General features: G+C 48.2%; 1 protein-coding gene across 1 annotated transcript in view; it reads right to left on the reverse strand.

Moving 5' to 3' along the window:
- The window catches only part of Thsd4 (thrombospondin type 1 domain containing 4), a 516,099-nt gene that overhangs the window by 472,907 nt on the left and 27,118 nt on the right, over positions 1-16,074 (reverse strand). The window contains exon 3 of the mRNA XM_060375409.1: positions 2,686-2,755. Coding sequence (XP_060231392.1) covers positions 2,686-2,755 — 70 coding nt within the window. The remainder of the gene's footprint in view (positions 1-2,685; positions 2,756-16,074) is intronic.

The raw sequence follows: 16,074 nt of genomic DNA on the forward strand, positions 1-16,074 counted from the left end.
GGGCTGAGCCTCGCCTTCAATTGCAAAGTTCTTAATAACAGTTTGCCAAGGAGGTACTATATAGCAAGATATTATGATACCGTTTTACATAGTGTTTTAACTTTGACACTGCAAAGCAGCTAACAAACCTTTCTTTTTTGTTATCATGAAAAAGAAAACCTTTGAGAAAGCTGAAGGGGGTGGACAAGACGACTCAGCAGGTAAAGGTGCTTTCTACCAAGACTGAGGGCCTGAGTTCAAGCCCTAGGCTCAACACAGTGGAAGGAGACAGCTGACTCTCATATGTGTGCCTTAGCATGCACACCATGCATGCACGCACACACAAACACACATATACATATGTGCACGGGCACACACGCATACCCATACAAGCACACATTTAACAAAAATTTTAAAAAAAAAATGAAGATAACACCTATTTGTGACCCTTTTACCCTGAGATTCAATATTTATCAGTCAGGTATCTTAAAAGACAAAAAGACCACTGATGGGGAGGTCCTCCTCCCCTTCCATCTGACCCTAGTTTATCAGGTCTCATCAGGACTGCCCGAAATGTCCTCCTCTGTGGACTTAGGAAGGGGCAGGGAGGAGATGAGGGAGGGAGGGTGGGAATGGTAGGGAATGAGGGAGGGGGCTACAGCTGGGATACAAAGTAAATAAACTGTAATTAATATAAAAAATAGAAATTAAAAAAGATCATTTAATGAGAACTTAAATTTTACACATCCTCTGAGGCTCTTTAAAATAAAATATGTAAGTAATAAAAGATAAGAGATGGCAAAATAACTGGATTATTTATAAAATATCTTTAGTTATTATATATTTGAGTATCAACAAAAACAACAAAAAGAACATCATCAGGGCAAGTGAACTATTAATCCCAATGATACCTAGCATTAATAATTGAGAGCACAATAATAATTTTTTAAAAAAACCTTCAACTTATTGAAATTATGGCTGGAAACAGGAAGAGAAAGGAAGGGAGAGCCCCCGCGGTTATCATGGCGAGAAACACGTGTCCAGCATGGGTGGAAGGAGGGCCCAGATGAAAGAGTAAGCAAGTATTTATGGAATTATGGATGGAAAGTAGCCCAGATCGAAAGTATTACAATTGGCCTGGAATGGGGCTGGGAGGTAAAGGGGCTGGGAGTTAATATCTTCCCTGCCCCAGGTAAGATAAGGCTATTCTAAAACTGAAAAGGAAAGGAAGGAAGGGAGGAAGACAGGAAGGAAGGAAGACAGGAAGGAAGGAAGGAAGGAAGGAAGGAAGGAAGGAAGGAAGGAAGGAAGGAAGGAAGGAGGAAGGAAGGAAGGAAGGAAATGATGGCGGGGGATGAGATGAGACAATAGAGTGAGAGGCTATAAATTCCCAAATCAATCTGGCAAAATGATGTGATGTTTGTGCCTTGGCCAGGTCCCACTCACTCCATTAGTCGTTGAAAATGTATTATACTGAGCCCCTGACTGTGCCGGGTTCTACTCTAGAGTTGGGGCAGTGTGTGAGAACCACACTCATGGGGCTGACTCGCCAGTGGGGGGCAAGGTGCCATAGAGGCTTCCATCTGGTCCAGAAAAACAGAACACAACTCCCGGATCTAAAAGAAACTAGATAAATCGATGAGAACACCAAGAACTGCTAGGCCAAGCTTTGCACATGCTCCTTTCTCCGTCCATCTTTGCTTCTGAACTTCTCCTGTGAAGACCCTCCTAGCAAAGGCTCCAACCAGCCCACACCCACATCAACACAATGGCTACTCTCCTCTCAGGACCCAGGCACAGACCGGGCCATGAGGGCCTCTGTCCAAGTATCGTGAGAGTACTGCTCAGGTGCACTGCCGGAGCCAGCCTCCGCCCCACGGCCAAGCAGCACCAGGCTGGCTCAGATAGATGGGACAGGAGGAGCTCGAGGGGAAGCGCGTTCTTCATGTTTGTGGGCCCAGGAAGCTGGCCCTAGGGAATAAACTCAAGGGTTCTTGTCACCTGCCTAGACCAGTGGTTCTCAACCTTTCCAAAGCTGCAAGCCTTTAATGCAACCCTTTAATACAGTCCCTCATGCTGCGGTGACCCCCAGACATAAAATTATTTTTGTTGCTACTTCCTGACTGTAATGTTGTTACTTTTATGAATAGTAATATAAATGTTTGATATGCAGATATACAATATATGAACGCACAGGCTGAGAACCACTGCTCTGCAGTAATCCAAAGGGAAGCATCAACAGGAGATGGTGTAGGATGACAAAAAGCCGGGTCCGTCCTTCTTTCCTTCCTTCCTTCCTTCCTTCCTTCCTTCCTTCCTTCCTTCCTTCCTTCTTTCCTCCCTCCCCCCCTCCCTCCCTCCCCCCCTCCCTGGCAGCAGAGACTGGGTCCTTCTATCAGGGATCACAGCTCCATACGGCCTTGAAGGTGTGTCTACACAGGCACCAGCTCTGGCAGGTGCTCCCACTCCTGAGTTGCCTCTGCCTGCAACTCTGGGGACACAGGTCAGAGCCTGGATCTGAACATGGGCTTCAGATTGAGTTCCAGGAACCTGAAAAGATGGAAAGACTGCTGACTGTTCTAGAAACAGCGCTGCTCAGCATCAGCTGGGACTAACCTCCAGGCAGAACAAAGAGAAGGACAGTGGCCACGGTGACCCCACTCCCTCTGGCAGAGAAGCACATGGCTCTGAGTGGCCGCAACTTACCTTTCTGTGTTCAGTGGAGGGCTGCGGGCAGACAAGCTGAAAACCAAGCAGCAGGAGGGCGCCCAGGGCACTAGGGGAGAAAAAGAGCAACAGTCAGGGATGAGAGTATGACCTGGCAGTAGGCCGACAGCACAGCCAGCTCATTGCTGGAAGGGAGAGGTCAGCCCACAGGAAAAGGAAACATGCCAGGGAAGGCCATGACTCGGAGGCAGAAGTGGGGTCAAATCCCTGGCCTGCTACCTCTTGGCAGCGTTGGTAGGTCCAAGGCACCTTCTAGAAGCCTCAGTCACCCCTAAGTTGGCTCAAAGGAGTGGAGGAGGCTGAGCAAGATGGCTGCCGTCCGGCACACAGAACACAGCACACGTGTGAGCGTGTGCTGGTTGGCAGGGTAATGAGCTCAGCCTAGGGTTCTAGCAGCCTTGGCTGGCCCTTTGGTATCACACATTCTTCATGGGTGGGAGTAGCTACTTAAGCCACACTCTCACCAGCACTGTCTAGAACTTGTCATTTTAAGTAAAAGACCGATATGGGGGGGAGGGGGGCAGAGGCAACAGAAAGCAGGATGAAGCCCTGGTGGCAGATACATCTAGGCATGGATCCCAATCCTCCAGTCCCAGCTGGGTGACCCTGGGCAAGCTGGCGTCTCCAAGCAACAAATATCCTCATCTTCTGTGAAGACCATGCTATGTGACGGGGGGAGGGGGGTGGGGGGAGCGGACACGGGGAATACATAGGTAATAAGTCAGAGGAGAAACGAGGGCTGGAGAGATGGCGCAGTCAGGAAAGTGCTTGTCACTGACAAGGAGTTAAGTGTCATCCTCAGAAGTACACTTTAACAAAAAGCCAGGGGTAGCGGCTACTCGGGGAGTTCTAGTGAGCAACCTTGTCTGAAAAGGGGGTACAGCAGCTGAGGAATAACACCTAAGACTGTGCACCAATGTGTTTTTAATTAAGGCATCGCGTTGCGGATTAGTAGTGCTGACACTGTAGATGCTGGGAAAAACCTCTAACCCAGGTCCTCTCCCAGAGACACTTGCTTTTCTTTCTTGCAGCTCTTTTTGCTACAGGATGGGCTAACTTTTTCACCTTTTTATTGACTTTACAGCCAATCGCAATCCCCTCCTCCCTCTCCTCCTAGTCCCACCGTCACGCCTCCTCCACCATTCCCCCACACCCTTATCCTCAGACGAGGGGAGGCACCCCACGGGTCCCAACGCAGCCTGGCACACCAAGTCCTGGCAGGGCTAAGCGCATCCTCTACCCCTGAGGCCAGACAAGGCAGCTCAAGCATCCCAACGAAGGCAACAGTCAGAGTCAGCCCCTGCTCCGACTGTTAGGAGCCCCACAGGAAGAACTGTTGCACATCTGCTAATATGTGTTCTTTCGGGATCTACGTCCGGGCCATGCATGCTCTTCGGTGGGTGGTTCAGTCTCTGTGACTGCCCCATGGGCCCATGTTAGTCTACTCTGCGGGTCTTCCTGTGTTGTCCTTGACCCCTCGGGCTCCCTCAATCCTTTCCCCTAGCTCTTCCACAGACTCCCAGAGGTCAGCCTATTGCGGGCTGTGGGTCTCCACCTCTGTTTCCCTCCTCTGCTGGGCGGCCCCTCAGAGGACAGCTATGCTAGGCTCCTGTCTGCAAGCACAGCAGAGTATCATTAGTAGTGTCCTGTCAGGGGTTGGCTGTCTCCCTTGGGGTGGGTCTCAGGTTGGACCAGTCATTGGTTGGCCATTCCTTTAACCTCTGCTCCATCTTTATCTCTGCACTATTTGTAGGCAGGACAAATTTTGGGTCACAAGGTTCTGTGGGTGGGTTGGTGTCCCCCCTCCCTTCACTAGAAGTCCTGCCTGGCTACAGGAGGTGGCTCTTCAGGCTCCATATACCCCTGCTGGTAGAAGGGGTCACCCCCTATAAACTCCTGGAAGCCTCCGATCCCAGAGATGCCCTCTGACACACACTGATTTCATTTACTCGACCAGCCTTTTTTTTTTTTTTCTATTTCCATACATTTGCCTGCAACTTTTATGATGTCATTTTTTTAATGTCTGAGTAGTGCTCCACTGTGCAAACGTGCCACATTTTCTTTATCCATTCATCTTCTAGGGGACATCTCAGTTGTTTCCTATTTCTGGATATTATGACTATGACAGTGAACATGACTGAGCAAATGTTTCTGAGGTGGGATGAAGCATCGTTTGGGTATACACCCGAGTGGCAGAGCTGGATCTTGGAGGAGATTGATTCTCATCTTCCAAAGGAACTGCCACACTGATTTCCACAGTGGCTGTACAAGTCTGCACTCCACCAGCAATGGAGGAGGGCTTCTCTGACTCCACACCTCCTCACCAGCACGAGATGTCACGTTTCTTGTTGATCTTAGCCATTTTGACAGGTGTAAGATGAAATCTCAACGTAGTTTTGATTTGCATTCCCTGAGGGCTAAAGATGTGGAACATTCCTGTAAGTGTTTCTCAGCCATTTGAGTTACCTCTTTTGAGAATTCTCTATTTAGATCTGTACCTCATTATTTGACTGGGTTATCTGTTTTCTTCATATCTAGTTTCTTGAGTGCCTTATATTTTTTTGGATACTAGCCCTTTATTGCATGTGTAGTTGGTTTAAAAAAAAAATCTTTTCCCATTCTGTAGGCTGAGTAGCACAGACTTGAAATTCCAGTACTAGAAAGGCAGAGGCAAGGGGTCCTGAGGATTTTCTGGGTAGCCAGCCTAGCCGAAATGGCAATCTCCAGCTCACTGAGAATCACTATTCAAAGTAAGGCAAACAGTTCCTAAGCAATGGCACCTTCATACCCTCACACATAAATACACACATATATACACAAAATGAATCTTAGGGTAAAATGGCAGCAGACCAAAAAAGCCACCAGCGAGTGCTCCGGTGACAGGGAGGAGCATCTGGAGACTGGCTCCCCAGGCAGTGGAGTGAAGAGGCTACTCTCTACCTCTAACCCACTAGACTGTTTATTCCAGAAATCAAAAAGGCTTGAGAGTACACATCCCAGGTGGCATGACCTTGGTTGATCACCTTTCCATGCCTCAGTTGCCAAATCTGTAAATGGGGATAATGCAGCCTTCCCAGGACACCTCAATCAAAGTAATGCTTAAAAACATACATTTTGAACCTGTGCCTACAAATCAGCATAATTTCTAACCTAGCCTGGCAGTGCTTACTTTTTTCAAAGAAAACCAGATTGGGCTTCATTACAAACACAAACAGCCGCTCCATAAACGCGCCATACCTCAGTGCCCCAGAGGCCTTGGCTCACAGAGTGGCCACACACTTGTAGTGCCAACAGGAGCAGTTCTGCATAACCACTGATTCCAGACTGTGCTGGAGCATTCAAGGGGCAGAGCAGGAGAGGGAACAGGTTACGTTTTCCTGTCTCAGAAGAACTTACTCAGCTTTGCCTGTCAGTTTTCCTCTTCCCTCAGCTGCTCAGGCCTCTGCTTAGCTTTTGTGTCCCGTGAGACTTTGCCCTTACTGCCTAGAACTACTCCGTCTTCCAGCCAAGACTGCTTCCTTTTCCCCAAATGACTCTTGAAACATTTACATGTCTCTCTCCTCCCATTAGAAAGTACCACAAGGCTGTGGAGAGAGCACAGTGAAGAAAGTGCTGACTGCATAGCACAAGACCTGAGTTCAAGCCCAGCCAGGTGTGACAGCTCTCCCATGGAATGCCAGAGCTCTGAGGAAGCAGCAACAGACAGGCTAACCTAGCAGACTCAGTGAGCTCCAGGCCAGTGAGAAACATTTAACATTTCTCAAAAAAAAAAAAAAAATTAAGGAATGGGTGGATGACATCTTCAAAATAATATCTAAGGTTGTCCTCTGGCATGCAAACTACATCCATCCATACCGTATACAGATACATGCACCTCCACCCACATGCAAGCATACACTTCCACACACACACACACACACACACACACACACACACAGATACACCATTCGTACAAACTCATGCGTAGATTGTAGCATTAAGTTGTAGAGGGCATTAATTTGTCCTTGTCTTATCTCCTGTACCTAGCAGAATACCTAGATACAGAGAGTGCTTGGTACATTGAATTAATGAATAACACGATGAATTAATGAATGGTGCATGGAACTAATGAACAGTACCTTGAATGCCTCTCTATCCTGATGACCTCTGAACTTTTAGACAGATGGAACTGATGGGAATGAACAGATTTTATAACATTCAAAATAATTTCTGAAGCTTCTAAGTGTTCTTTTGTAAACATTCTTTCATTAAAAGGTTTTTTTTTTAATTTCTCTATGTTACACCCAGCCCAAATTTCACCAGATTTTCAAGAGAGATATTCGCTGATTTGTCTCAGTGCAAAGGTTCAACATGTGTCTCGTCTCTTCCCTAGCTGGGCCCTGGTGAAGCTCAAACACATAGGAATCCCCAACAAAATCATTCTGGGATAAAAATCTTAGCTATTAAATGGGTTCTGCTCTGAATGGAATAAAATAAATTCCCCCGAGGGGACATTATTCTTTGGGCTGCAATAACAGCAGTCGGAGCAATATATAACCCCAGGGGCCAGAGGAAGCTCTGCTAAAAGCTGATGGCTTCCACCTCTGCTCAGCAGAGGCTGTCTTGAGCTACCCAACTCTGCTCACACATACCTCACTAATTGATAATCTGTCCCTGTGCCCACACTTCTTCCAAACACAGGAGAACCCAGCACAAACCCCTGCTCCTCCTGACCCAGTTCCAGATAACTGCTAGGGAATGGGAGCTCGTGTGTGTGTCTGTGTGAGGATCCTGGGTTATTTCACTTGGAGAGTTTGCTTTGGCAAAGGGCTCTCAGCTTGCAGCATTTTGACAGACTGAAGGCTACCAGGACCTTTGGCAAACAAGTCACAAGCTACCCTAAATGTGGAAGTGGGAAGCCACATACCTCCTAAGACTTTCTGAGCTACCTTGCAGGCGAAACTATCCATCATTTCACATCAATTAAAGAAGCAGAAGAGGAGGAGGAGGAGGAAGAAGATGAGGAGACAGATAGGCCATTTATCTACAGCTGGCATAGGTTTCAAGCACTCCATGAGAAAATAATTCTCAGTGAAATGGTGTAAGATTTGCATCACAGAACTAGGGCCCTAGGCTTCTGCATTTGCCTTGGCCAACTCTGATCCCCACCCCCACCCCCACCATCCAACCCCAGCAAGAACTGTCTCTCACCACTGCCTTGTCCACACCCCTTCAATGGACTCAGTACCATTTGAGCACCTCAAGTATTAAAACAAAACCCATCTCCTTTCATTTCTCCTTCTGTTAATACAACTCAGGAGATACTTAGGGACTAACCTAGAATTCAATCAACCTTCGCCAAAGTCTCAGCACTGCTGTGCAATTCCCCACTTGGGTCAGACACACCCTTGTCCCCAACTCTAAACTGGCCGGACACTGGTGCTGCCGGGGATAACAGCATATCTCTACAAACTAACCTCCTGCCGTCTCACACATCCATTCTTTACCAAGGCCATCCTTAGCCACATGGCAAGTTCTAGGACAGCTTGGGCTACATGAGACCCTGTCGGAGAGAGACGGGAATGATGAAAGAGATGGGGAAGAGGAGAAAAAGAAAATGATGGCAGCGGTGACAGGCAATTGTGTAAATTCCAATTGTTTAAAGTGTAATTTATACATTTCCCCTATTTCTTATAGCGTGTAACTTACCTTAGTCATCTAGCATCACCAGGGTGAGTACCATTCAAGTCACTGGTCTCTGGAGCACAGAAGACTTCTGGCCAGAGAGAAAGACCCTCTGTCTGTCTGTCTGCCTGTCTGTCTGTCTGTCTCTGCCTCCTCCCTGCTTCTCTCAGGTGAAAGCTCACCATACAACTGTGTCCTCTTAACCTGGCTCCCGTCAGGTCCACCCCCCTGGCCGGGGAAACCTTTATACAATCAAGCTGTGCCAAATCAAAGCCAACAGGCTTCAGGGAAAGGCCTGCCTGGCCTGTGTGAAGTGAAACATTTCCATTTACAGCGTGGACTTAGACACCTTTCTAACTGTGTGTCGGGTTTTATTGCTTATTTCCAGGTCCTCGGCATTTGCAGCCATTCGTGTTCTCTGGAAATGCAAGGTGCTCCATCATGCCACAGCTTTTTACGACTCAGGGCCCTTTGGTGAGTCTCTCCCCCAACTTATGGTATATTTCTGAAGCCAGCATAGTGGGTCAGTTCCAAACAATTAAGGGAAGAAATGAACAGAGTAGAATGAAGAGAAGAGAGGAAGAAATAAGAGGGAAAGAGGAAGTACTAATGAAATGCTAAATGAGGGGCTAGGGGTATGGCTCAGTGCTGGAGCGTGGACTAGCATGCCTAAAGCCTTATCCCAGCACCTTGTAAGGCACAGCATGGCAGTTCTGTTCTGCATTCCCAGCACCCAAGGTTGGGGGAGGAAAGATCAACCTCAGCTACAGGTAAGTTTGAGGTCAGCCTGGGCTACATGACACCGTCCGTGTTCAAGGAAGAAGAAAACAAGAGGAGGAAGGAACAGGGGAGGTGGGGGCTGAGGGAAGCAGAAGGTGAAGAGGGAAGAGGAAGAAGAGAAAGAGGAGAGAAAGGAGAAAAAAGAAATAAATCAAAGTGAGGCTGTGATACAACACTCCTCATCATTTTTTTAATGCATCCCATAATTCCCCATGGGACAGACAGTAAAGCTAGTAAAGTAAAGGACAGTGAAAAGAAGATTCTTTCAGATTAGAGCAATTGGTCCTAACTCCTAAGGAAGGAAGGCAGAGCAGTTACCTGGGGAGGCAAGGAATGGATGGCCAGCAGCCCAGTGATCACACCTTGACACCATTCAACTCCATCTCAGTACAGAATGTTCTAGCAAATCCCACAATCAAGCACTGAGTGACGAGGACAGGGTCCAGGTACAGGGTTGTGCCAGGCATAAGGCAAAATCAATCCTGTCTGGATGCCTGCCGTCATTTTATAGGTAGGCCTTGCCAGGGCACACCTCCAGAAATTCACTTTATTTCCTCTGGCCTCTCTGCCTGCCGTTCAAATGGCTCCCACCAGAAATCCACGGATGAGACTCTAGTAGGTCTTCCTGGACATACGCCTTCACCTCCCCATCAGCATGGCGGCACTCTCATGCCCAGGTTTCCCAACCTGTTTACCTGGGCAGCACTGCTCTGCGAATGCACAGAATACCCACGTGGCTCAGGGAGCCGTGAACCAGAGCACAGCAGGGGCAGCTGATGGTGTCTCTACAACAGTGAGCTGAATGCTGTGGAAAGGTCCAATAAGGGCAGGCGGCCAAGGGGGAGGCAGCTGCTGGCAAATTAGGTGTGGATGAGATAAGTGCAGATGATTAGGGGCAGAAAAGAAACCTGTAAAACCCAGAATAATTCTGTCCTCAGACCGCTTTGTGAATGTCTTTAAGTTCTCACCCGGCTTTAAAGTGGAAACCTCGGATCATGCTTGCAGGGTGGGGTTTGTGCAGAAAAAGACAATCAGGGCTCGTGCACACAGAAACGCTCTTGGCCCCACATCAAAACACTGTGCGCGAATGTACATGTGTTTTAAGTTTAATGTAAACTATATGTCATTCGTATGGCTTCCACACGTCAACCTACTTTTGTGATTAAGTCACTGATCATCCTGGTCAGGAATATAAAGCTTTGTCCTAACTTCTCTCATCTAAAAGAGAATTATTACTTCATGTGTTCAGTGGTCCATCCTACGGCTCCTGGTCAGACGGGCTATGGCCTGCACCGCTGGGCTGCACCGCTGGGCTGCACCGCTGGCCCGCACCGCTGGCCCGCACCGCCGGCCCGCACCGCCGGGGCCGCACCGCCGGCCCGCACCGCCGGGCCCGCACCGCCGGCCCGCACCGCCGGCCCGCACCGCCGGCCCGCACCGCCGGCCCGCACCGCCGGCCTGCACCGCCGGCCTGCACCGCTGGCCTGCCACTCTGATGTTCGATACTCTGATGTATGTACTGAATGTCACCGAGTAGTGGCGCGGGCTGCAGCTAACACAAATCCTGGCCTGACTTTTCTCGTCTTGCTTGTTTGGGGTTGTGTTTAAGACAAGGTCTCATTAATACCTTTAGCTCTCTGCCCTCTTGCCTCAGCCTCCCCAGTACCAGAATTATAGATAATTGCCTATAACCATGCCTGGCTGGCCTGTATTAGAAATACTAGGAAAGTTAAATACTTGACTCAGTGGCCTCTTTTCTTTTTCTTCACTTCATTTTCTTCTCTTCTCTACCCCTCATCCCCTTCTTCCTCCTTATTTCCTGAGCTCTAGCAAAGGGACAGTGATTGACCTCTGACCTTTCTGATTACCAAGTATTTCTTCACCCTGGGGGAGACTGTAGTGTTTACTGACTGCACCTCAAATAGCCAACCCTGTCTTGGACACTCCCACACACAGGCAGAGTTCTCTGAGCCCACTTCCCCTCACACCTGTCCTCAGGGTCCTTTTCAGTGGCCCCAAGAGCAGCCACCCTCCTCACTCTCATTTCCTCAATCCCTTTTGGTTGTATATCTAAGTGGAATGGCTGACAGGCATTAAAGTAATAATACTTTACTGGAGTATATATCAAGGAAAAGAGAGACTAATGTTTTCAAAGACTAAAACCAGACACTTGACCTAAGGCCATGGACTGTAAAATCCTTAAAATGATCCAGACCTCTCCTCCATAAGACCTATAAAATTCACCATCTAGCTGTAATGACCCTAATTACATCTGCATCTTTTCAAAAACTACCGTTCAAAATAAAAACGGCCAAATCAATTCTATTTCCTGCCAATGTAACCACCTCCTTGGCATTTGGTAGTTTTGTTTCCGCTTATGTTTTCATTGGAAACGTGAAGCTTGTCAGCTCTGCTAAGGTGCTGAGAAGTGAGCGAGGGCACCTGCCACTCCTAGGCGGGGGTGGGCGGGTAGGGGGGTGGGGGTGGCTGTGGCTGGTGATGTCAGCTGACTATCTCGTCATGGATTGCTAAGATTCCCTGTGAGAAAATCTTGTTTCCCTTCTCTTTTTTTAAATTTATTTATTATTTTTTTTATTCACTTTACATCCTGGCTGTAGCTCCATCCCTCCTCCCTTGCCAGTTCCATCCTTCCTCCCTCTCTCCTTCCCCCTTGCTTAATTCTCAGAAAAGGGGAGCTCCCTTTCCCATCTAGCCCAGCTCATCAAGTTGCATCAGGACTGAGCATGTCCTCTTCCCTGGTGGCCTGGCAACATAGTCCCAGCAGGGGGAAGTGATGAAAAAAAGCTGGCAAGTGAGTCCATGTCCAGTGAAGTCCCCACTTCCCTTACTAGAGGACCCACATGAAGCCTGAGCTGCCCATCTGCTACATCTTTGTAGGGCGCCTAGGTCCAGTACAGGCGTGGTCCTTGGTTGGTCCTTCAGTCTCGGCAAGACCTCTGGGCCCTGGTTAGTTGGCTCTGTTCTGCCTGTGGAGCTCCTGTCACCTCCAGGTCCTTTTCTCTTTCCTCCCACTTTTCCACAAGACTCCCTACTCATGGCCCAATGTTTGGCTGTGAGTCTCAGCATCTGTTTTGAGGCGCTGCTGGGTAGTGCCTCTCAGAAAACAACTCTGACAGGCTCCTGTCTGCAAGGTTAGCAGAGTATTGTTCACAGTGTCAGGGGTTGGCACTCTCTGACAGGGTAGGTTTTTGGTTAGGCCAGGCATTGGCTGGACATTCCCTCAATCTCTTCTCTCTCTGCTCTATCTTTATCTCTGCTCATCTTGTAGGCAAGGTAAATTTGGGGTCAAAGTTTTTTGGGTGGGTCGGTGTTCCCCTCCCTCTGCTGGGAGACTAGTCTAGGTAGAGGGTGTTCTCTTCAGTCTCTGTGGCCTCTGCTACTAGGAGTCTCTGCTTGAGTCCCCCTCATATTCCCCCAGGAACCTACGCTGTCTTAGTTTTCCAGCCTGTCATGGAGATACCCCCACCCTCAATTTCTCTTTTCTCTACAGGCCTTCAGTCCTTTCTCCCTTGGTCTCCCCAGGTCTGGTCTCCACCCTCTTATGCCTCCACCTCCACCTTGTTCCCTCTCTTCAAACAAAGGCATATATAAAGGTGCTAGAGAGATGGCTCAGTCAGTAAAGTGCTTGCTATGCAAGCATGAGGACCTGAGTTCATATCCCCAGAGTCCATGTAAAAGCCCCGGTATGGGAACACAGCAGCACGGAACTGTAATCCTAGTTCTGGAGGGGTGGAGCGTGGAGGACCCCTCGGCTTGCCTGGCCAGCCAGTATAGGGACTTAGTGAGCCCCAGGTTCAGCAAGACACCCTCTAAGAGAAGATGCCTGGATTAGACCTCTGACCTTCACATGCATTCGCCACACACATGCGCACACCTGAATGCACGGGTGGACACAAACATGTGATCATGAACATGCACACTCACATATACCACACAACACACACAAACGCATGTACACACGGGGCATGAAGTCTTTCAGAAATACAACACTGCTGTGCCACTTAGGGCATTTTCTTGCTGATTCGGAATACATGTAGACAAATTTGATTTATCTAGCTTCCTCCGACCTTTTTATCCAAAGGGATTTTACTCATCCTGGAGCTTTCCTGTGCATCTGAGCTTATCCGGGATTTAAGAACCAGTTCATTCAGGGTTAAAATCTTAATGCATGTGTCCCCTGCTACTGGCTTTGACTAGGATTCTTTTCATTACTGCAGACTCTGAGCAGAGCAGGAGCCTATGTTAATTCTGGGGCTTCACTGTCTCTTCGATGTGGATGAAGTTGACTTTCTGTTGTTCTGTGGCTTGGCAAAGACTGGGGACGGATTTTAAACTAAATCTCTGCATGTGGGAATTGTGACTTCCCTTCAATTTTTTTCTTTTCTTCCCCCCCTCTCAGGGAATTTCTGGGCAGCACGCGCCTAACTGCAACCTGCTTTCTCTCTAGGTAGAGAGTTCCTTTGACTCCTCCCATCCATCTCCACGCATCTGGTTGCTCCTATAAATACGGAACCGCGCTTGCTCCTCTTCCACCAGCTTTGCTGGGGATGTCTCACTCTGGATCCAAACTCTCTCCCCCAGGGCATTTGGGAAAGCATTTCAACAAAAGGCATTGTAGCTTTCATTTTGTTTGTTTTAGTTTGCTTTGTTTGTAAAAGATAAAATACATTTACATGGGCCTGGAGAAAAAACGTGCACGTGATGGTTGGGCCAGTGAGATGGCTGGGTGGGTTAAAGGCTTCGTGATGCCAAGCAGGATGAGGCCCATGGTGGAAGCGGAGAGCTGACTCCCAGAAGTTGTCCTCTGACCCCCTCATCTCCCCCACCTCTGTCTCTGTCTCTCTCTCACACACACACTTTTAAAGATACACAGTGGGTAATGCATGTCTGGCTTCTAATGGGGGTGGGGCTTTGATGGAAAGCTTCAGTTTAAGCTCCTGTAGAATCACCTCACCCACCCACGTAATTCCTATTTTCTTTCTCCCATCCTGACAGCGGACCTGTCAAAACAGTCTTGTTCAGGGCCTGCCAAGCTCCCACAGCCTCACCAGCCACACAGCAAATCCGCATGCAGCCTCCAGGGGCTCCCAGCAGGCTAAGTTCAGAGGTGTTGGGTATGTCTTAGAAACGATGCCCATTGCAGAGGTAGGAGACGAGCCTGCTGTGAGGCCTTCCTCGGAGAAGGGTGACTACCACACACCATGTTCTGACCAACACAAAAGGGGCATCCATTCAAATTCCAGGATGTAAAGGAAAAAAACAGCAAATGGGACTTTTGCTCTGCCTATGTAGCCTGGATGGTTAAATTTTTGAGGCTCCTATGTCTTTTGGGGAGCCTTTTTGGTGACAGCAGCTTGCTAGGCAGAGTCCCCCTCTTGTCCTCCACCTGCTCTTTCCATCCAGTTCAATGTCTGGCTGTAACTTCTACTTCTTTGTACCCTAGTGCCATGTGACACGTTGCAGAAGAGGACTAATGATCCCACTGGCTTGTCTTCATTTCTCACTCCCCTATGGTTCTGCAACAGAACTTTGAGATCTTCCATAAGTTTGGCACATGCTGTATGTTCAGAAATAGCATATGGTTTGAGGGTGATACCTCAGCCGATGTGAGGATTGCCTAGTGCACAAACAGTCACGGATTTGACTCCCACCACTCCATAACCAAGGCATGGTGGTGCACACACACATAATCCCAGCCTCTGGAGGTGGAATTAGGAAGATCAGAAGTTCAAAGGTCATTCTTGGTTTAGAGAGTTCAAGGCCAACCTAGGATATAGAAGACCCTGTTTCAAAACAAATTTTCTTTTTAAAATTTTTAAAAATGTATTTATTATTGATCATAGTTTATTCACTTTGTATCCCAGATGTAGCCCCCTCCCCCATCCTCTCCCAATCCCACCCTCCCTCATCTCCTCCCATGCCTCTCCCCTAATCCACTGATAGGGGAGGTCCTCCTCTCCTTCCCTCTGACCCTAGCCTATCAGGTCTCATCAGGATTGGCTGCACTGTTTTCCTCTGTGGCCTGGTAAGGCTGCTCCCTCTCAGAGGGAAGTGATTAAAGAGCCAGCCACTGAGTTCATGTCAGGGATAGTCCCTATTCCCATTACTAGGGAACTCACTTGGAGACTGAGCTGTCATGGGCTACATCTGTGCAGGGCTTCTAGGTTATCTCCATGCATGGTCCTTGGTTGGAGAATCAGTCTCAGAAAAGACCCCTGGGCCCAATTGTTTTGGTTCTGTTGTCTCCTTGTGGAGCTCCTGTCCCCTCCAGGTCTTTCATCTCCTCCTCCTTTCATAGGATTCCCTGCATGCTGCCCAAAGTTTGGCAGATGATTCCCAGCATCTGCTTCGATACCCTGCTGGGTAGAGTCTCTCAGAGGCCCTCTGTGGTGGGCTCCTGTCCTGTTCCCCATTTTCTCCCTCTTCCAATGTCTATCCCATTTGCCTTTCTAAATGAGGATTGATCATCTTACTCAGGGTCCTCCTTCTTGGTTAGCTTCTTTAGGTGTAGATAGTCTGGATGTATCTCCATCCCTGATCTCAAACTGTACACAGAGCAATAGTAATAAAAACTGCATGGTATTGGCATAGCGACAGAATGGTGGATCAATAGAATCAAATAGAAGACCCAGAAACAAACCCACACACCTACGGATACTTCATTTTGACAAAGAAGCCAAAACCATGCAATGGAAAAAAGACAGCATCTTCAACAAATGGTGCTGGTCTAACTGGATGTCTACATGTAGAAAAATGCATATAGATCCATATTTATTACCCTGCACAAGCTAAAGTCTAAGTGGATCAAAGACTTCACCATAAAACCAGACACACTAAATCTGTTAGAAGAAAAAGTGGGGAAGAGCCTTGAACTCATTGGCACAGGAGACAACTTCCTGAACA

The sequence above is a fragment of the Meriones unguiculatus genome, chromosome 1 (assembly GCF_030254825.1).
Source record: "Meriones unguiculatus strain TT.TT164.6M chromosome 1, Bangor_MerUng_6.1, whole genome shotgun sequence".
NCBI lineage: Eukaryota > Metazoa > Chordata > Mammalia > Rodentia > Muridae > Meriones > Meriones unguiculatus.